Source organism: Seriola lalandi, unplaced genomic scaffold (genome assembly GCF_002814215.2).
Source record: "Seriola lalandi dorsalis isolate HSWRI2012SDOR001 ecotype SW California unplaced genomic scaffold, Sedor1 jcf7180002054673, whole genome shotgun sequence".
Lineage (NCBI taxonomy): Eukaryota > Metazoa > Chordata > Actinopteri > Carangiformes > Carangidae > Seriola > Seriola lalandi.
Genome location: NW_019525226.1, coordinates 576,064 through 590,768, shown reverse-complemented (window position 1 = coordinate 590,768; position 14,705 = coordinate 576,064). Strand labels below are relative to the sequence as shown.

The window sequence follows — 14,705 nt, the reverse complement described above, 5'->3', positions numbered from 1 at the left end:
CGTTCTTGACTGAAGTCTCGGAACAAGTCCGCATGGTTGTCCTTTGAATGTTTCGACAGGTTTGAAGTGTTGGGTCCTTCTGCGAGACACACTTTGTAGCACCGCTTGCACTGCGATGCTTCTGGGTTCAGTGGCTCGCCTTTATCGTTCGGTTTGAACCCGAAATATTTCCACACCGAACTTCGGGCCCCCATTTTGACCACAAGTACGGGCTTTTCTGCAGCTGCCATCTCTATCTACGGTATTTTCTTCAACCCGCTCCGTCTGTCTAAGACGCGACTTGTCGTTTCTCTCTCCTTAGTCTAAACATGCAAGTCCGCGTGGGACGCGGATTACATCCGCTCGGGCAACTACGTCACACTCGCTGGCCTCGGTGTGCTTAAAGAGACAGGCTCCAATTTACCAATTCATTTGCATTCAATAAAATGAAATAAAAGTACCGTTTGTTTTTAAATGCCGGTATAGTACCGTTTTCAAAACTCTAGTATCGCGGTACTATACTGGTACTGGTATACCGTGCAACCCTAGCGTGTAGACTTTATTTTTATCTGACATGTCTGTAAGGATTTTCCCTATAATTAGGTTACAAGGTTGAAAGGATACATCTGTCTTTAAGATTTTATTTTAGTGTTCACTCACCCAAGAATCCTACAATTTTCAATCTCCAAAAAACTGTGCAAAATAGAAGTATGTTATTAATTTAAAGAAATATGTTTTAATTGATAATTTTCTTGTCATTGCTTCTGTCCTGAAAAAAAAAAAAAAATTGCCTCAGCAGATTTTTGTTGGTCTTATATAGTGATCTTAAAATTCTCTTTGTGTGTCTGTCATTGTTAGCTTGTGTTGTGTGTGCTGCCCTATCCTCATAAGTGGAAACTGTGAGCTGGTGCTGACTAAAGTGCATTTACTGGCATCCTTATTCCCCTGCTCTGTGCTCTTAAATGACCTTTCCTCTCCTCTCCTCTCCTCTCCTCTCCTCTCCTCTTCGGGATCTGGCGGTTGATGATTGGAGCAGAGAACAAAAAAGAAGATTTGTTGCTTACATCTGCTCTTGCTCTTCCATCATCCCTTTCTCTCTCTATCCTTTTTTCTGATCCATGGAGATGGAAACTATCCTCTCTCTTTTAAGCAGTAACCTAAACTATGGCGGCAAACAGCCCTCTTGTGTAAACAGTTGCTAGTGTTGGACCTGCTCAGGAGGGATGTGCTTTCTTTTGTCGCATACTGACTGAATGAGCTCACAGAGTGACTACTCCCAGAAGCGGAGCACTGTATCAAACTGAGAAATATCTGTTATTCTATCATTTAAGTCAATAGCAGATCAAGTGCAGTGTTTATTTTTCCCCTGGTCCTTGTTTCCATCTTTATTTAAAGTTGACACTCCAGCCTGTATTTGCCACTTTGGTTTAACTCTATATTGTCCTCAGCTAAAGGATATATCTGCTGGATTTTGAACAGTTATGAGCTAATGTGTGAAATTATCGTGAGCTAATGCAGCACACTCATGTGGGAGTAAACCACCAAGCATGTTAGCATCACTCACACAAACTGCCTATTTTTGCGTGTACGCACAAGGATTAACAGTGTGGGATGAGTGCAGTGTAGAATGTTTGTTTGTCTGTGAATATGTTGCATGTATGTGTATATGCCTGTGCATGTGATGTGTGACTCAGTGGGTGTCCTGGGTTTGCTGATGGTGTTTACCCAAGCTGCAGTGTGGTTGGCGTTTCTCCACTAATCCAGCCTCTCTTGAGGGGCTCCTTATCCTAACCACTCAGTTTTTCCCATGCAGCCTGTTATTATGTCAGAGAGAGAAGATGAGAGAGAAACAGGTACACAGACTCTGCGTGCACTCATTTTGCACTTGCATTTCACATACAGAAATAAACATTCACACTTCCCCTGGGAGGCTTCATGCAAATGCTCTACCAACAACTAAATGTCATGCATCCTCTAACTCTGTCCTACCCTCCCTTTGTCTCCATATTTGTCATTTGTTCTCATTCTTCCTGTCTTTCTTTCTCCCTTTGTCTCTCACATTCCCCCCATCTCTCTGCAGCGCTGCACTGCTGACGTCAGCAGCCAGGAAGCCCTCTGTACTTCTTAGTGCCACAAATAGACACAGGCTGATAAAAAAGCACAACCCTCCTATAAATAGCCCTGCATGTCTTTGCTTGAATTTGATCGAATGGGAATAGAGCGCTGTGAGAGAGTAAGAGAAGCAGTAATGAGATAGCAAGAGAGAAAAGGAGAGAAAGAGAGAGGGAGAATGAGAGGATGAAGGGGTAGGAGGATGCAAGGGCCCCCAGTGCTGCCCTGGGACCCCGGGGACCTGCTGTCTGTTGCTCACTCTGACACACTTCCCGGCTCAGATGAAGGGCTTCGTGCTGCTCCGCTGTGCTGCTCTGATATCACACCAGCACATCAGCAGCAGCACACAGTTCACTCCTATTGCTGAAATTTTTTTTTTTTTTTTTTTTTTGGTTTTTCATTTGGTGCAGAGGAGGAAAGGTATTTTCGCCATATAGAAGTTTGGTGGCGATTGTTGTGAATCAGCAGAGATAAACAGGGAAGGACAAGTTCAGGGACCATTGTGTGTTGTTTGGCAGAAAGAGAGCAGCTGAAGGTTTTGAACGGGTGTTAGTTTTCTTAGTAGTTTCCGGTTGCAGTATTTTGAATAATGATACTATTGATACACACCCTTGTGAGGGGTGGCTGTGAAACAAGTGTGTTCAAGTGTGACTTCATATGGTATTGTAGTGTGATATGAAACATAGAATCACACATAAAAGACACCACCATAATTTGTCTCTTTTTGTAGTCCCCTATTGAACAGTTGCCATCAGCATTTTCATAGAAGTGCCAAAGATATCAAAGAATCAAAATCAAACAACCTTTAAGAAGCCTTTGTCATGTTTGGCCATCTGGCTGCTGCATCAGAGGGACGCACTGTTCTCAGTCCTTGCTGTAGTAGTTATTTCGCTTTCAGTGAAAAGGCAAATTTCGGTCCACTCATGTGAATAAGAGATGGGAGCTATCAACTTAATAGATAAAAATAAAGTGCTTCATCACTTTGCTCCAATGTTCACCAGACGTGTGTGTTTGGTGGAGTGCTCTGCTTTAAAGGTCTGGCCGTGTCAAACTGTGGAGGGCTAACATGACCAGGGTAAACTGAGCTTTTCTCAAGAGGTGTTCAATGATCCGCTAGCTACATAGCCTGTAGCAGTTTCCCAGGTGTTAGGAGTGCTTAACATACGGCCCCATATCCCATCTTCATGCACACACTGCTCTTTTGAAGCATTGAGTGCTCTCACCTCTGGCTCTCTGTTATTACTTTGCCTCTGTCTCACTGGAATCGCTAACTACTACAAATATAATGCAGACTCTCCTCTGAATTTGCACTCCTCCAGATGGTCGATGTGCACTAGCCCATCTCTGCCTTGTAATTGATTTATCCTCCAGTTAATTGTAATCACAATAAAGCTTGGGTAGGCTAGCAGCTCACTGCCCTTGTAGTGTGTATGCGTGCGTGCGTGTGAGCGTGCGTGCACATGTGTTTGTTTGTGTGTATAGTGCTGGTAGTGTGGGTACAGAATGTGGCTATGTGTTCATGTTTGTCTGTGATTGCTGAGCGAGCAGCAGGTTTGTTTTATTCTCAGTCCCAGCACAGGTGAGGAAAACACAGGAGACTGCTTCCAAACACATCTCCTGTTCTTACTTGAGCTGATGTCTATCTGGCAGCTTGTAGTGCTCCTGGTCAGAATACCAACGAGCTGGATGTACCATGTCTGTGTGAGCTGTAATACGCACTCCTGCTCAGAGGGAGACCAGCCTGCATTCTGCAGGATCAGAAATGCCAGACTAAATCCATCTTATGATGGTTTTAAGGAATACACAAACACACAAGGCCATTTGTGTGCTGGGGTTTTAGCTGGGAGCCTGGGTCAGGTGCTGCTCCTAAACTGTTTGGGATTACCTGATTACTGGTCCCACACTTTTTCTTATTATACACACAAATAAAAAAAACACAGCACATACACAATACTGTACTTCCTTTACACACAGTTCAAGCAGGCAAGGTGAGTCCAACAAAGCTTTGTGTTGGCCCTCTCCCATGCCTTGGCAGATACACAGAAGTGTTGGCATGCCTGTAGATTGAGCACTCTGTTGCTGGCCCAGTTGATTAAAGTTCTGTGGTCCATAACCTCCCTCCTTTTTTTCAAAATGTAATCCTGTGATTCCTACTGATGAACAAATTTGGAGAACAGTAGAAACGCCTCACAGAAACAGACTACACCCTGCATTTAGAGGGCTAGCCCCATCTTCTAAACCTTTGCCACACACTCCTCCCTTTGTAACCACAGACACACATGTGCTGCAGCAAGTTTTTGTTGTGATGTATGGTATTCAATGCATAGCTTTTCAGTTTGAAGGTCATGTGTTATTCAATGAGTGTTAACTTGTCATTATTTTTCTCAATAGGTGATAGTGGACACTCCCACCAGCCCAGTCACCAGTGGCCTACCCTTATTTTTTGTGATCACAGTAACGGCTATCAAGCAGGTAAGACATTGCCTAATGAGGCTGATGAGTGTGGATAATTGTTATTGATGTTGCCCTGTCCTCATTTCCTTGTATTCTGTCATTACATTATATCCTTCCTCGCTCTCCATATAACATAATAAGTCCCCTGCCTTCATAACTCCCTTGCTGTGATTTTTGTATAAAGTACGTGACTAATGCTCTCTTGGGTTTGGTATTAATGTGCTCCGCTGGCGAATTCTGATTTGGGAGAACACGAAATGCGCTCTCTGGGAGTGTGAGCAAATGGAGAGAGAAAGCAAGTCTATTACAGAGATACAAATTATCAAGAGGAGTGTCTGTTTCTTTGACGCCCATGCTTCCATGTCCCAGCTTTAGATGTATTGTCTTAGGGTTGGCTTTTTAGTTAGACCACTGCTGGGGCTTTGAAATACACAATAGTGGGTGGACTTCCTTCTGAAAATATATGTGGCGGACTGATAGCGCTGGACGGCCTTCAGCCAGGCTTTGAAGTGGGACACCAAGGCGGGCTGCCCGACCCTATTAGTCAGGCAGAAGTGAACTGTGTAGTTCAACTGACCATCCGTGGAATCCCCCCCCCCCCCCCCCCCCCCCCCATTCATCCACCTGGCATCATTTCTCTGCATCACTCAACCAGACTTTCTCTCTCCTCCTATCACCTTTCCCAGTAATCCCGCTTTCTGGCTCAAGATCTGCCTTGGCACACACTCTGGTTTCCCTCTCTACCCTCTACATCTCTGCACCATCATCCTCTATCTCCATCACTATCTTAAAGTACTTATGAAGTCTACACTAGGCTTTGTGCCTTATGCTGCTGCAGCCGCAGGAATGATTTCTTTTACCTGACTCAGTATTATTTCATGGTATACTGTTCTAATGCACTGCTGGACCAACAAGATCCAATTCTGCTGCTGCAAGCAATCTTTTTCACATAATGATGAAATACTAAATGTAAAGATTATATTGTATGCACAGACATTTCTTTGTGTCTTACACTCTTCCTGTGTTATTAGTGAGAGCTCCTGTCAATCTTCTACAGTGTGTGTACATGTACTTATGTCACTTTGTTAGCTTTCAGTATCCCGTGCCACAAACACCACAGATTTTGTACATTTTGCTGCACTAAGCAAATAACGCAATTCTGATTTTGATATGTTGTCATAGGGCTATGAGGACTGGCTACGGCACAAGGCTGACAATGAGGTGAATAAATACCCAGTGACAGTGCTAGAGGACGGCCGCAGGATACGGAAGGAGAGTGAGAAGATCAAGGTACCTTTCAGCAGCCACATCTTAGCTTAGATCCACTGGAATAAATATGTCCTTTGAGACATGGCTCGAAAGAAGCTGTTGGCAGCTGACATGACGGAGTTTGGAATATATGCACAGGGGAGAACATGCTCTGTCTACTGAACTGATTAGATGATCCAACATGGTTGTGATGGTAATTAATGTATCCAGGGTGTTGTGTTCAGGTCATGTCTTCAATGCATTCCTATCAGTTTGCTGAAGGTAACAGTATTTTCAAAGATTTATGACTGTTCAAAAGGTTGAACATGCATTTCAATATTTACTGTGAGCCAAATGACTCCTGGTTGTGTAGTGCTGCTGATACCACTGAGAATGAACATCCAGCTGTCAAAACCAAAACAATCTTGCTTTGTATAAAACTGTGGACAGCTGCTCTCAGCACAGGAGCGCACACAAGTTAGCTGTAAGCTACCTCCTAGTGCTAAAGGAACTAGAGCGCAAGTAAACATTTAACAAGCTGAAGAGAGCCAGACTCTTTGTCATTAGTTGGCAGACCAAACCATAGCTGAAAGATGAGTGAATATTGACCAGTTGTCAGACAGAGGATTCTGCAGGGATGCTCATATGACTCTGTTAATCCAATATTTGTTTTCAAACACATTAGCCACAACAACTTGATAAAAAATTGGTAGTGATGTGCTAATAAGAAGAGGTAGGAAGAAGCAAACAATGAAAAGTATTTACAAGTGGCATTGTTTCTTTGATCAGGTTGGGGATGTTGTGGAGGTGGAGGAAGATGAGACCTTTCCCTGTGATTTGATTCTGCTGCAGTCTAGCCGAGATGACGGCACATGTTTCGTTACCACAGCAAGTCTTGATGGAGAGTCCAACCATAAAGTAAGATGGGCTGCTCTGCCGTCCACCCTTTTCTTTCATAACAGAATGGTTAGGTTGTAATATTTGAAAGTATTTTCATCAAAGTTTTGGCTTGGAAGAATAATTTTGGAACTTGTTTCAATTGAGTTAAATTAATTATAATTAATGTTTTTATAGATATGATGACTATTAGAATATTAGAAGGGAAGTGGTTATAGCGGTGCATTCATTTTAGTTTTTGCAACAGTTATTGCATAATTAATAGGAATAGGAATTATAGGAGGGACCACAATTGAAACAAGCCTTCGGGCTTTATTGTGTTTTGATCCTCTGTGATTAATGTATGTAATGACTGCAGTGCAGCATTATATGTATTCTTTAGTTATTGAATAAATTTAATCAATCACATTAAAACTATATGTAAACTACCGGTCAAAAGTTTTAAAACACCCCCTTTTTTCCAGTTCGTATTGGCATTTGAGTTGTTCAGGTTCAATGAATAACCTTAAATGGTATAAAATGGTAAGTGGTAAACAGCCCAGGGTGAAAAAGTTTAGAAATTGTTTAACTTTTTTTCCTGCAGTACAGAAGTAAACTGTGTTACTACACCCTCTGATGCATTATTCGGATAATACTGTACTACAGGAAGTAGTGCTGTATACTGCTATCAGAATGGTGAGAAAAGGACAAGTAACAAAGAGAGACTTTTTGGTGAGGGGTTCATCATGCGGCAAGATAATGACCCAAAACATCAGAAGAAAAGAACGGTGAACGGCTTCACATGATGGGAGACCCACACAGCCTCCAGGCTTAAGCCTCATGGAGCTGGTTTAGCAAGAACTGGATAGCAGGTGAAAGCAAAGCAAACTAAGCGCAACACATGTGTGGGAACTTCTGCAACAGTGCTGGAATGAACCTTCTGAACAATATTTCCATATTTCCAGGATTTCCATTATAGAAAGAAAATCATGAGTGTCTTTGGCTGCTCAAAGTCAAAAATTTAGGAATGAAGATTCATGCTTTTTTCCCCCCAAGTAACAACCGGAAAAATCGAGTTGTTCTAAAGCCTGTGACTGGTAGTGTATGTCACAGTTCTTTTCAAAGATAGTGAAGTTGTATTTATCAGCCTTGCTTTGAAAAACGTTTCTCTCTTCTATTTCCTGAGAAAAATGTGTTGGTGCCTTTTTGATGCTTAGGTGTGAGTCACAGTATCTGGGAATTGTTTTGTAATGTCTATGTGTGACAGGTAGGGGAAAGCTAAAATGATCACTTGAACTATGTTGGTTCACACTCACAGCTCACACTCTCTCCCCCTTGCTCAGACACACTACACCGTGCCAGATGCAGAGAGGGATCTGGAATCTCTCAACGCCACCATCGAGTGTGAACAGCCACAGCCTGACCTTTACAAGTACGCACTCATCATGTGGCCCCAGCAGATTTACACTACAAGAATGCAATGCCTGTGGTTTGTTGAGAAATGGATTAACATAATGCTATTTGAAAGCCTTCTACATGACTTTTAACCTGTACATTTTCGGCAAACAACTGTGTAATTTGGTTGGTTTCATATTAGGAATGGTTGAACAACTCAGTCAACTCAGTTCAACAGACAGCCTTTGGCTCCCCCTTGGGGCAAGGAGTTATAGAATATTGTCATTTAGGCAGACATCAGGATGGTGTTTGAGACGTACCAAGTACGCCATAGCGCCAAATGCTTACTATTCAGACTCAATAAAACTGACATCGTGCTGCGGGCTAACCACCAGTAATTAGCTGGCTCCCAAAACTTTGCACCTAATTTTAGGTCAGTGAGTGCTTGCAGTCTTGTGAAGTAAATTAACTCATGGATTTTGACACCTCAAGTTTAAATTCACAGTAGTTTTAACAGATTGAATAATATGCAAAACAAATACATGTACTTTTTACAAATTACAATTTCTGAATGTGTATATAATTTTGTTCCAGGTTTGTTGGCCGTATGCACATCTACACAAATAATCAGGAGCTGGCAGTGAGGTGAGAGCACTCACAACCATTTCAGGCCACTTAAAGTGAGAGCAAAATCAAAACACAGTTGCTTAAGCACTCATTTGTTTCCCTTTGCATCACCAACAAATCATTATTCCATTGATCCATCATTGCAGACAAGCATTAAAATTAAAACAGGCTGGCATGGCCTCAGCCTCTGCTTCCAAAGCACTCCCACAGGCATTTATCATTGACTGCTTTGTAATGACCACAGAAACAAATGCCAGTGTCCTTCTCAAGAACACTGGGACTGGTGTAAGCCCAGACTGCAGTCATACAGTGTATTGTCACTGCGTATTTTAAAGTGGATGCCGGCTTGCCTGCCAGGTTTCCATTTAGAGAATAGGAGAGTGTGTGAACTGCACAGCTCCTGTATGACTAAACTGATGGATGTTCTGATGTAATTGTGCAGGTCTTTGGGCCCAGAAAACCTACTGCTGAAAGGCGCCACTTTAAAGAACACTCAGAAAATCTGTGGTGAGTAAAATTGATTCATTGACTTTTGACTTTATTACAATAGTTTATATTTGTGAAGCTGGCTCAGTAGCTAAAAACTAATCCCTCTTCTTTTTCTTCTCTCTTTCTCAAGGTGTTGCAGTTTACACTGGCATGGAGACAAAGATGGCTCTCAACTATCAGGGCAAATCTCAGAAACGCTCTGCTGTGGAGAAGTAAGTTTAGAGGAATAGGTGTAAACAAGTTTTGAATATTTGACATACCGTTGGTATTAATTTGATTTCTCATATTTTCAGGTCTATCAATGCCTTCCTCCTTGTTTACCTTTGCATATTGGTGAGCAAGGCCCTAGTGTGCACTACACTTAAGTACGTGTGGCAGAGCAAGCCCGGACAGGATGAGCCTTGGTACAATGAGAAAACCCAGAGAGAGAAGGAGACCAATCTGGTGAGCACATATTTTTGGTAACCTGCCCGTCCTTGTTGTCAATACAGTCAAATGTGAGTTAAGTGTCTGATTGCACTGAAGCAGCCCAAACCAATTGCCAGTATAGAATACACAGTCAAAAAATATTTCTTATTTTAATCCTCTTATTCTTATTTTTTTGTAGCACCATATATCTTCTACTGAGATGTTAGCAACTGGGAGTGAAATAAGTGGAGTGATACTGTACATGTCTAGGGCTTCACAGGGATTACCCCTGCTGTGAGAAGAATAGCTAATTGGTCCTGGTAGCATTGCATCAGTATATTATTGTGTGTATAATATGGTAAATACTTGCCCTCTGATGGCTTGTAGTTGTAACTTCTGGGGGCACGGCTCCATCCATTGTATTAAAGCACTTTACAAGCCCTAGCCTCTTTAGATCAACACTAGTAAAACTCTTCTCAGCATAATGGCCACTGCAGGCCCACATTGTGACATGGTCCATTTCACTGGCTGCCCTTGCCCTCAATGAACTGTGAACACGGTGATGCAACACTGCCATAGCTTCATGTTTTATATTTGTTTTTTGGATAATCTAGGATTACTGATTCCCAGCTGAGGCACTTAGTGTATGTTATGCACAAGGGGTGCAATTTAGATAAAGGTCCACTCTGGCAGCAAATCTTTCCCGCTTGCATTAGCTTAAATTGTTGTGAAGTGAAGCAGTATCTGATGTTATTGTGCAACATTGTGATTGACTAGATAACACATTATGTATACTGTACTTATTAAAATGTTAGTTATGAGTATGAAACAGATTACTGAGCAATGAATCAAGGTGCTCAAATCTCTTTTCTTTTTAGATGGATGCTTAATCCTCAAAGGCGTAACACAGATTATGACATTTACATTTAAATATGTACCTGTGTTCTCCTTGTTCCAACAGTACCTAAAGATGTTCACTGACTTCCTGTCCTTCATGGTGCTCTTCAATTTCATCATTCCGGTGTCCATGTACGTGACAGTGGAGATGCAAAAGTTTTTGGGATCCTTTTTCATCACATGGGACAAGGACTTCTTTGACCCTGAAATCCAAGAGGGGGCACTGGTCAACACTTCCGACCTCAATGAGGAACTGGGGCAGGTAAGGCAGATGGACATGGTTAAATGATGCAAGATTTAAATTGCACAATTGTGTGTCATTAGAGAATTACTATCTACAAACTCAGCATTCCCATGAGTTATTAAAACCTGTTAAACCTGTTAAACTCTAAAATAATCTTTCCAGGCAATGAAAAAAATCCTGAATAATGAAAAAATAGAACAAAATGTCTTGGAACAGGAAAGTTATTACAGTGGGACTTCAATGATTTCAGTCTGTATAATATCTGATGTGGTTTTAGAAAGCTGAGAAAATTGAGAAAAATTTGTTAAGATGTACTTTCTCTGGACTGTGTTCTTAAATATTATGCATGTGTAATTTATAGAACAACAACTAGCACTGTATCAAACCCAGTTTTAATCTTTTCCAAACACTTACTGTGTAGAGAACAGCTGTATGTCACTTCAGCTTAAAAGCCATTTAAGGTGTGAAGAAAAACATTTTTGCACTCAGATCACTCAAGTCTAATGCATTTGGAGGCATTTAATGCACTTTCCATAATTAATTTTAATACTTTAATACTTAATTTGTTTAAAATGAAAAGTAGAATTACAGGAAAAACCAAGGTAAGATTGAGTCATACAAAAACGGTTGGTCTCCACACTGATCTTAACAGTACTACTGTAAAATATGAGCTGCTTATAATAACACCAGATTTCCTGTGCTGTTCTGACTTCTATTTTTTTTTTTATCGCACTTCTAACTCAGACACTGCTGCCATAAATCAGTCACACTTGGTTTGCAAGATGATTATTTCAATTAAAGTTGATGCTTCGTTAAACTGATTAATGCACTGTAATTCTCTCTGGGAGTAATTGCCTATTCTTATTGTTGGAACCTGTTAAATGGGCAACTAAAGTTTTATGGGTTTGGAAGAGTCTGTCATGTGTTTTTATCACATTGCCTGCAGGTGGAGTATGTCTTCACAGACAAGACGGGTACCCTCACTCAGAATAACATGGAGTTCATCGAGTGCTGCATCGACGGCTTCCAGTACAAGTACCGGGACGCAAGCTCAGAGTTGGACGGATTCTGCGTCACAGATGGACCTGTGAGCAAACTACAGGAGAAAGCTGGCAGGGTGGGTGTTGTGGTGTCCCTCCATCTGTTGTAAAAAGTCACACAAGCGGCAACATATGGTCATTACATAGCTTGCTGCTCAGAAAGACCCTTCATAGGTCACACACATACTGGCTTCATGACATGCAAACATATGCACTGAACATGGAGGGGGAGCAAAGTGGCTGTGTGTTCTTGACATGAATACCTGATAACACTTTACAGTGGCATGTGTATTGATAAGAAGTCATTCTAATCATATGGTTGTAAATACAGGCATTTATCTAAGCTACTGTATATGGCTTCATATATGGCTGTAAAGTAGTTATTAAAGGTATGATATGTAATTTTTCCATATTAAAATGTCTAAATTGGATTTAATTGGATGTCTGGATCTTAAGTTATTCGAGAAACAAGCTAAGCATACGTTAGCAGCAGTCCCATGTACGCCAAACAGCCTAGGAGAAACAATGATTTTTTAAAGTAGAATTGCTTTATTCAGTATTTTTTACAGGATTTAATCACCTGGCCTGTTTGTTTTGGAGAGCGGGGGACTGCAGCGAATAATTCAGCTCCTAGTAAAAACCTCATGAATGATTAACACTGAAGTAGTCCTAACTGGGAGAAGCTGACTGTAATGACAGCAATCATGGTGAAGACAACAACTCCCATGACCTCACGCTGCTTCACATCATCACCAAACTGTTTTGTAATTTTTTGATTGAGAGACCCCTTGTGGCAGAACATAACATATTGTGTGTTTAATTAGAAATTATTTATAAAGTCATTTAAACAGCAGGTACTGGATCTTACTTTACTGTATTACATTGTGTTCATTTTGTGTTATTAGGAGAAAGAAGAGCTGTTTCTGCGTGCCCTGTGTCTATGCCACACGGTCCAGGTGAAGGAGTCTACAGAGCAGGGTCAAGGCCAAGCGGACGGACTGACAGACCAGGTGGATGGCTTAGGGGTGGATGGAGAGGTGGTCCATCCACTGCAGGAGCAGCGAGGCTTTATAGCTTCCTCACCCGATGAGGTTGCTCTGGTCAAGGGTGCCATGAGGTAAGAGATGGGCTTTGATAACTAAGTGAGTTGAAATTACATAACAGTTGGTCAGAGAACAAGCAAGTCGTTTGAATATGAATATCACACAATGTATTTTGAAAATCCTTGGTAGGTATACATTTCACTTCTACATTCATTCATTCAGCACATGAATGGCTCATTTATGATGATTTGTCTCCATCTGCAGGTATGGCTTCACATTTCTGGGTCTGGAAAGTAAAACCATGAAAATTCTCAACAGGAACAATGATGTTGAAATGTAAGTCAGAAGTTACATAGACAATGTTTTTTTGTTTTTAGTGACATTTTTTCCATTTCCATTTGCACTACAGCTTTAATTGTATTTCCATTTTGTACTTCCCAAAGGTATGAACTCCTTCACGTATTGAACTTTGACCCAGTGAGAAGGCGAATGAGTGTAATAGTCAGGTCAAGATCAGGTGAGCTTGAGTTTACTGTTATTGCATGGATCGTGATTTAGTGCCTGCCCTGAGCCCTCACCATGCTGCGTGTTTGTGTGTTTTTTGTCTCCAGGTGAAACACTGCTCTTCTGCAAGGGAGCTGACTCTTCTATCTTTCCCCGTGTCAGGCAGGAAGAGGTTGAAAGGATACGCATGCATGTGGAGCGCAATGCAACCGTGGGTGACATAAGCATAAATTGAAGTATATACTGAACGGTCCTAGGATTAGATGGATTTTAGTTTAAGATGAAAATGATTTCAAGACACATTATGTTGTGGTTTTTCTTTTTTTTTCTTTCTTTCTAACGTGTGTTTCACTGTTTAGGAGGGCTACCGGACACTGTGTGTGGCCTACAAATGTCTCAGTCCAGAGGAGTACGCCCAGGCAGATGAAGGACTGAAGGAAGCTAGACTGGCTCTGCAGGACAGAGAAGAGAAGCTCATGGCTGTTTACAACCAAGTGGAGACTGGGATGAGTCTGATAGGAGCTACTGCTGTAGAAGATCGGTGGGTGTTCACACAACGTACAGTACTCACAGATGAATGTGCTGATGTTTTAAGTGTTTGAATGTCCTGTGTTTTTTTTAACTTGGTTGCTATTGTTGTCCCTCCTCACACCTCCATTAAAGATCCATGAAACCGTCTTACATAAAGAAATCTCAGTATATGCCTAAAATTAATAAGAGAGACCACATGTTTGCAGAAGCCAGCAGTCACCACCATGTTATAAGCTTCCTTTATTATTATTATTACGATAGATACATGCGTCACTGATTTTTTTTTTGGTCGCCTCTCTGTGGTCGCTGTAATGCATTTATTCTGCCATTGTAATATTTATCTTCTATTTTTTTTTTTTTTTTATAAGTATTGTTGAATTTAGAAGGCTACAAATGTGATGGAACAATTTATTGCATCAGGATGCATCAATGCACTTCATCTGACATACTTTTACAATTAATTAATTTATATCAAAGTGTAATGTATGTATTATCAATTTATTTGACTAAAAGGATATGTATATCCCCTTTAATATACTAGTGCTCTTTTTGTGCTACCACACGCAAAACATTTTTAATTATAATGTGAATATGGAACATTTAGTATCGACAGATGAAACTGTGGTGAAGAGAACCTGTGTGACCATATTTCCCACAGCCCCCTGTGACACCCTCTGTCTGAGGGAAGACACTCTCATCCTCATTTGATATTTGCTTGAGAAAAACAACAGCCTTGTTCGGATTTCAGTATCAGTGTAATAATCTTTCCTGTGTCTCTTTCCTTTGTATTGTTGTTATCCCCCAGGCTTCAAGAGGAGGCAGCAGAGACCATGGAGGCTCTGCAGGGGGCAGGCATGA

General features: G+C 41.3%; 1 protein-coding gene across 1 annotated transcript in view; it reads left to right on the top strand.

Annotated features, from left to right (window-relative positions):
* The window catches only part of atp11c (ATPase phospholipid transporting 11C (ATP11C blood group)), a 42,844-nt gene that overhangs the window by 17,014 nt on the left and 11,125 nt on the right, over positions 1 to 14,705 (top strand). The window contains exons 4-19 of the mRNA XM_087178071.1: positions 4,483 to 4,563; positions 5,728 to 5,835; positions 6,583 to 6,711; positions 8,013 to 8,101; positions 8,659 to 8,709; positions 9,134 to 9,198; positions 9,311 to 9,392; positions 9,474 to 9,624; positions 10,550 to 10,747; positions 11,676 to 11,846; positions 12,675 to 12,886; positions 13,077 to 13,148; positions 13,256 to 13,329; positions 13,424 to 13,527; positions 13,676 to 13,857; positions 14,653 to 14,699. Coding sequence (XP_087034197.1) covers positions 4,483 to 4,563; positions 5,728 to 5,835; positions 6,583 to 6,711; positions 8,013 to 8,101; positions 8,659 to 8,709; positions 9,134 to 9,198; positions 9,311 to 9,392; positions 9,474 to 9,624; positions 10,550 to 10,747; positions 11,676 to 11,846; positions 12,675 to 12,886; positions 13,077 to 13,148; positions 13,256 to 13,329; positions 13,424 to 13,527; positions 13,676 to 13,857; positions 14,653 to 14,699 — 1,816 coding nt within the window. The remainder of the gene's footprint in view (positions 1 to 4,482; positions 4,564 to 5,727; positions 5,836 to 6,582; positions 6,712 to 8,012; positions 8,102 to 8,658; positions 8,710 to 9,133; positions 9,199 to 9,310; positions 9,393 to 9,473; positions 9,625 to 10,549; positions 10,748 to 11,675; positions 11,847 to 12,674; positions 12,887 to 13,076; positions 13,149 to 13,255; positions 13,330 to 13,423; positions 13,528 to 13,675; positions 13,858 to 14,652; positions 14,700 to 14,705) is intronic.